General features: G+C 45.5%; 1 protein-coding gene across 1 annotated transcript; it reads right to left on the reverse strand.

Moving 5' to 3' along the window:
* Positions 1-3,040: 3,040 nt before the first annotated feature.
* LOC102993914 (myb/SANT-like DNA-binding domain-containing protein 7) lies at positions 3,041-4,286 on the reverse strand. The gene is given in 2 exon segments (XM_024116638.1): positions 3,041-3,831; positions 4,259-4,286. Coding segments are annotated over 2 exon segments (819 nt in total).
* Positions 4,287-7,412: the final 3,126 nt, after the last annotated feature.

Here is a 7,412-nt window from a genome sequence, read left to right on the forward strand (position 1 = left end):
GACGCAAGAGGGAAGAGATATGGGAACATATGTATATGTATAACTGATTCACTTTGTTGTAAAGGAGAAACTAACACACTATTGTAAAACAGTCATACTCCAATAAAGATGTTTAAAAAAAAAAAAAAAATGTCGTGACAACTGGGTGTAAAGTCAAACCAAGCAAGTTTGTACATTTTTATTATTATTATCTTCCCCAAATGGACAGGAAAATAGAAAAAATACAGGAACCTTAATTTTTTTTTTTTAGGTACAGATAACAACTTTATTTGTCCACACCAGGATTAAGTTACTTAACGGAGAGACAGAGGGTAATGCGAGGTTGCCATGCACAGCACCGTTTACGTTGAGGGCATCAGGAGGCAGAGCGTTACTCCTACCAGGGTACCACGGCCTTCATCCTCCTCCTCCTCCCTGCTGAAGTGCCCCTTGTGGTCAGCAGGCCCCTGGCCCGCACTCACCAGCACTCTTATGCTACCAGGCTTCTTCCCCCCGCTGTACCAGTACAGAGCCCGCCAGGTCTGGAAACGCCTGTCTTTACATTCATCTGTCCACTGGGCCCTCACACAGCTCCTGCGAGGTAGCTGGGCTAGCCTCCCACCTGATAGGTGAGGGGCCTGAGGTACAGAATGGTCAAGTGACCTGCCTGTAGACTGACAGGGGGTCACGGCTGGGCCTAGAGCTCAGACAGCATTTCTGGGCCTGTTTCTCTACAGCCTCCCCTTATTACGACTTACCTCCTCTTCACAAGATTTGGCCTGTTTTTTTCTGTTTACTTTTGAAAGATTTTTCCCTTTAGTTTTATTCCCAACCTTAAAGTTACTCTACCCATTAGATCTGCACGCTACTACCTCCCAAGTTCACCTTGACTTCTGCTCTTTAGCACTTCTCTTATCTCAGATAAATCCCTGCCTGTGTACTTTGCTACCATTAATAGATTAATATAGTACAGGTCTAACTCTTTCAAGTACTTCCCTGTTTGTCCAGAAAGTCTACCTATCTACAGTACTGTCATTCAATTGTAACTGACATGGAGCCCTCAATGTAAGGGCCTAAAACAACTGAGAAAAAAAAATTGTATATTTCCGTGCCTTAAACATGTGCTTCTTTAAAGCAAGGAATCTGTGTCTGGGTGTGGTGCTTATAGAAGTTCGCGAGTACATTCATAAATATTAATGCCATAGAATGCTTCCTTAAAACACAATTGTTACCAGGACTTCACATCCATTAATACGCTGCTGTGACTGAAAATATCGCAATCAGAATTTCACTCTGCCTTTTGTTATGCTATTCATCTAATTTTTTAGAACTGGAAGGTACGAGAAAAGTCATCTAGTACAAACCTTTCATCTTAGAGATAAACTGAGGCACGAAAAGGGCAAGTGATCTGCTCAGTGTAACGAAGTGTGGCAGCATTAGAATCTGGGGGTTCTGACTAGATTCCAGTGTGTTCTACCTCACGCTGCTTCCTATGTAATCACCCGTTCCCCAGAGAGGTCTGCCATCTATTCCTGCTTCCACTATGTTCCCACTGTGGTTTGGACCATTCCTCCACCTATTGGTATTTCCAGCATTTAGGTAAGCAACCAAGCTGACAAAATAGAAAATAAAACCTCTCCCAACATGCCTGCACTTTTTTTTCAGCCTCTTGATTAGAGGAAAGCTTTTAAAATTCCAAGTCTCCTTTTTGTACTTTCTGAAAGTACTAAATAACCACTAAGAGCTTTAAGTTAGGTTAACGATGGCCAGTAATGGCTTCCCTTCTAGAGTAAATTGGAAGCATGGCTCAACACCATCATATCTCCTCTAAGAAGTGTGTGTGTTTTGGAGGGAAAAGGGGATGGATTTGTGGAGGGTTGGTGCTTAAAAAGAGTTATCTATTGCAGGCTGTCCTTATCCATACCACCCAACTGTTCCCAAAGCTGTTCTATTCCATCATATGCCATTGATGAGGTGAACTTCTGTCTATATCTTGTGAGAAAGAGTGACTTTGGAAAGTTCCCTAGAAGAAAAGTTTTCTAGGGCTGGCCTTCTGTAACATACCAGACAGAAAAAAGGCTAACAGAGAAGAACAAAATTAACTAAAAGCATTTGGGAAACTGATATAATCTGAATTGTTTCCACAATGTCCAAATGGCAAACCAAAGCTAAAGATATATAATTATGCATAATCAAGGAACCGAAAAAATATGGAATGCAAATAATTTACTTACATGTAATATATTATACAACAGTCAATTTCTCATTATACCAAAGATTATCAATATGAACTAAAACACACGATTGTGGCTCCCTGTCAGTTCTGAAACATATCCATAGTGATAAGAGACTAAGGACTAGTAAAATGGAGGGAAAGATGGTTTGACTGTTGAGTGTTTGCTAGTGGGTATGTCACAGACACCACAGTGAAAATATAAGAGATAAAGGTACCAATACGTGTTGTGTCTATATTAGCCTAATGAGCTGTAGAGAGATTTAAAGAAATGAAGATTGTAAACTCCAGGAAGCAGTCAAGTTAAACTAGTAGATTCAAGCAGTGAGGTCTTGGTATACAACCCTAATTCTGTATGTATCTTCTCAGCTACTGTGCCTCACCCTAGTCTGACCTCGGCCAAGGTCATATGGTTTAATAACTTACGTGTGTATAGTGCTTTTAAACTTTTAAACCCTTTCACATCTATTTAAGCCATCTGATCCTCACAACAACCCTGTGAGGTAGGCAGATTGCCCCGTTTTAACAGCCAAGGAAACTGGTGTTGAGAGGTAAACTAAATTGTCGTACATCAGTGATGAAAGCAGGGCTAACTAGCTCTCTGGACTTGGCTGCTTCCGTTGTCTACTAGGCTACCTCTCACGTTTCTGAAAGGTCTTCAACTAGTGGAGACGCTTGGGAGAAGCAAGTATATTCCTACCCTTCTGCACATTAATGGTCCATCCACTCTTTTTCTGAGGACATGGAAAAGGAGCCAGGGTACCAGAAGGCAGCTGTTGGACCCGGGCCTCTGCCAGAGTAGGAAATAAACCCTTGTGTGATCAGCTCCTAACTTTTGACGTTTGAAATTAACCTCTGAAGCAACTTTTCAAGCCCTAGCTGAAAAGCACTCGTTGCCTCTTCCACCGCTGGGGCCAAGCGTCTGACCGCGACCACGGCATTCCTGCGCAGCTCGTTGGCGGTGTCCTGCTGAGCACTGGCCTCCTTGCCAATGGCAATCAGCCGGTCCAATTTTTCTTCCTGCCGCTTTGGAAGTTCTCCTGCCAATCTCCTGTTTTCTGCCAACTGGGCTGCGATAGTCCTGGCCACTGACCGCCTTCTTCGCCTTGCCCCCTTGGGAGGGGCCTCACTGGTCAAAGGCCCATCCCCACCAGAAGCAAAAGGAACTCTGGAGGAGGAGCCCGGAGGCCGCTGTGCCGAGGCCACTCCGGGAGTGTTTCGGCTGGAGCTGGTGCAGGGGCTGGGCTCACCGGACACCCCCAGTCTGGTCATGGGGCTGCTCTGACAGGGAGCAGCTGCACCTCTGAAAAGGTGGTGGGAGCTGCTGTAGCTGGGGGTCCCTTGAGAGCACCCTGTGCCCGAGGATCCATCCCAGGAGTCCTCAAGGTCGCTGGTTTCTCACATCTGGTCACTGATCCTCAGTTGACCATCCTCATCTGGTTCCTTAACTGTTTTCAAGATAGGCTGATGATCTGCTGCCTGAGTCCTTTTTGCTCCCAGAATGCTGGTTCCCTCTTCCCCTGGGGTGTCAGGGGCCGCCAAGTTCTGATCACAGTGCTGGGCCCAAGCAGCATCCTCCGTTAAGTCATCTGCGTCAGTCACTATCTGATTTCGGAGAAAGTGATCCATCGTATCATAGAAGGGACAGTGTGGTGGATCACCCATACTTGTGGCGTGGGCCACATAGGCCTTTAAATATAATGCCTTCAGGACCTTGAACTTGGAGCGGCGCTGCCGCTCGGTGCGGTGGAAGCCGTCCCGCTGCATCCGCTTAGACGCAGTCTGGTAGACGTCTGCATTGTGATGCACGGTCTGGAGGCACTGAATATACCGTGCCTCACCTAGTATGGAGAGAAGCGTCCGTGTCTCCTGTCTGGACCACCGGATGCCCGCACTGCTATTGGAAGTGGCTGTAGCGGACTGCGAAGGAAGGCCGGCTGGAGGAGGCTCCTGGGCAGCAAGGTGCCGATCTGAAGGTGTGGAGAGGCTCTGTGTGCTCCGGTCTATCTCCAGGAGCCAGCTGATTCTTCCCTCTCAGCGCTAATTGCCGAGAAGCCAGGTCCAAGGACCGCATTTCTGGCTTCTGCTAAGGATCTGCTTTACTTTCATTACTGTATCTGAAATATTCCTTATTCTACTTTGTTTTGTTGCCAGTCCAACAACCTCTTCACTTTCTGAGTAAGCAACACAGCTGGAGTAACTCTGTCACCTGCATCATTGGCAACCACATCAGCCCGGCCCTCCTTATAGACGGATGCGCAGGTGAACCCCAGTGGCCGCCGTGAAGCGGCAGAGACCGCGGCAGCAGTAACGAGTGGTCTCCCCTCCGCAACAGTGCCCGGCCGCAGAACCCAGAACCTTAATTTTTGAGAGTGGTTTGGGAAACTGTAATTATATTAGCAACATCCAAGTGTTATCAACACTGAACAGTTCCTCTCATCTCAACTCAGCAGCCGACTCAGAAAATCACACCTTCCAGCTCACGGAAGACACTTAGTAATGCATGTGTAATTGGGTAAAAAATTGTCATCACCACAAGCTTTATTTTTATTTGCTTCTCTATTTCTCTAAAGGAAAAAATACTCATGGCTATCTCCCTGCTTCTTCAAGAGGGAGCCCAGGTCCCCTTTGAAGGAATATATGGCATGACTTTTTTCAATTTTCAATCAGTTGCCCAAGTGCTGCCATATTCCTGACAGGGGAGAGTTGTGCCCGCAGAACCCCTGGAAGCTCTTCTCTCCCTGACACAGCACTGGAGGTGTGGGAAGATTCCAATAACCTGTTAAACAGATCTCTGTCTCCCCTTAGGCCTACTTTTTATCCTGGATGCTGTTTCCAGACCATATTCGTAAAATATGAATCTTATAATGCTCCTCTTCTGTTCAGAAACTTTCCATGGCTTCTTACTGCTGGTTGTTTAAAGTCTAAACTTCCCAGCATCCATCCAGAGAATAAATTCATTCAGAAATCCAGCACCATCCTCTTGGTAATGCTTATTTTCCTCTTTTCCACATCTTGAACCCTCTGCTCTTGCCTTGCTTGGTAATAGTGTCCCACGTTTGTTGGTTCTCTGTTCCCTCCCTGAACTGCCTTTTCTTTTCCCCTCGGCCTGTTCAAATCTCTGCCTTTCCTCCAGTGCCCACCCACCCTCCACACCATCCATGAGGCCCTCTTTCTTTATCTTCCTATCATTCAGATGGAGGCCTTTTCTACAAGAAAGGAGCCAGGATATACAAACACAAAAGGGGATTAGGTGTGGGAAAGTTTACCCTTCATTTTTTTTTTTTTTTCTCTTCCCGGTACGCGGGCCTCTCACCGCTGCGGCCTCTCCCATTGCGGAGCACAGGCTCCGGACGCGCAGGCTCAGCGGCCACGGCTCACGGGCCCAGCCGCTCCGCGGCATGTGGGATCCTCCCAGACCCGGGCACGAACCCGTGTCCCCTGCACCGGCAGGCGGACTCTCAACCACTGCGCCACCAGGGAAGCCCTACCCTTCACTTTTAACTCCATGTAGTCTGAATCGCCGCATTTCGTTCCATTTCCAGCTCCACCTAGATGTTCCACAGCATCTTGAACTTGAGAAGAGTCACTACTTTTCCCCAAAGTCCCCATTTATCTTCTTGTGTTCTCTCTCTCTGACAGTGATGTCACTGTCTACCCAGATGCCCAAAGCTAGAAATCCAGACATTACCCTTCAAAATTCTTTCCTTTGCTGCCCATCTGGTCACCAAGAACTCTAATTTCTGGTCGTCAGTATCTCTCAGCATCTCTCCCGTCTTCTTCACTCCTCTGTCTTAGCTGAGCCTTCATCATGTCTCTCCAGATTTTTTTCCAGCAGTCCCCTAATAGATCTCAGGCCTCTAGCCTCATCCATACTCAGATGCTTTATTCATCTTCCACATTTGTCTATGTTCCGAAGGGAAAAATCTGATCACTCAAAAAAAAATTCAGCAGTGGCATTACATTGTTTTTCACATCCGATTAAAACTTTGTAGTTGAACTGCCAGGTTCTCTCTGATCTGTCCTGCTTCTTTTCCAGCATCTTTTCTCTTTCCTTACTCTGCCCTATCCTCCTCCACTTTGACTATGAACATGGGAAGGTCCATTGTCGCCCACACCACTCTCTACCTGCAGTGTTTATTCTCCTTAACATCTCCTGTTCAGTCTTCAAAATTCTTTTCAGGTATCACACCTGAGGAAGCTTGCAGGACACCCACAACTGCCAAGTCAAGATAATACTCCATTTCTCTGTGTGTACTTCATTCTGTCACGGCACTTACCTATCACTCTTAATGTTGGTCTCTCCAACTAAAGTATGTTCATCTTGAGGATAGAACACCTAGCATCTAACACAGTCCTCGTAAATAATTATTGAATGAGTGAATAGCACATAGTCCTAATTTCTCCATATGGCTTTTTTAGAATTAGTCATTGGTTTACATACCTGAGTATATCTTTCTAAGATTATAAGGAGCTCAACAATCAAGGATTCTGTGTGTCTAAAACTGCACTAGAATAATCCATACACGTGACGGAGTGTGATAGATACACTGGAGACCATGACTGAGAGTAAGAGGTCAAATATGTGGACTGATCAAGAGGATGCAGTTCCACCTTTATTCCTCCTTTCTGCTCAGCCTTTAATGGATACATCTTTGGCTTATTGAGCAGAAGTGTAATCATTTCTCAGGACATCACTTTCAGGTCTAGCCAAGGGCACCCATCAACAGAGCCCATCATCAGCTGCGGTTGCCCAGGGCTCTAATTTGGCTGTTATCATTGAACTCTTTTGTAAGAAAGGTTGACTAAGCCGTGACCTTGTCTGTTTCACAAGATATAGAGAGCTCTCTCTCTAAACTTCTCCCATAAGTTTCAAGACCTTTCATTTTAATGTCTGGGAGCTGTAGATGAGGTATAAATAACCACTGAGGAAGTGGTATGATAGAGACATAATAGATCAACGATCCAACAACCAGAATTCTGCTCTTGATGAAACTAGAAAAATCTATTGGCTCAGTGGTTTCACTTTCTTAAATTCATACAGAATTTAGAATGAAAAAGAAAATAGATGTAATTCGGTAAGGGGAGTAAATACAAGAACCAAAAGGCATAAGAAAAGCTCATCATGTTGTCGGACTTAGTCTGGTTTCATGTATTCTTTTGGACATCTGGTGGGCCTAGGGCCTGATCTTATTTTATG

This window comes from Physeter macrocephalus, chromosome 21 (assembly GCF_002837175.3).
Source record: "Physeter macrocephalus isolate SW-GA chromosome 21, ASM283717v5, whole genome shotgun sequence".
In the NCBI taxonomy this organism is placed as follows: domain Eukaryota; kingdom Metazoa; phylum Chordata; class Mammalia; order Artiodactyla; family Physeteridae; genus Physeter; species Physeter macrocephalus.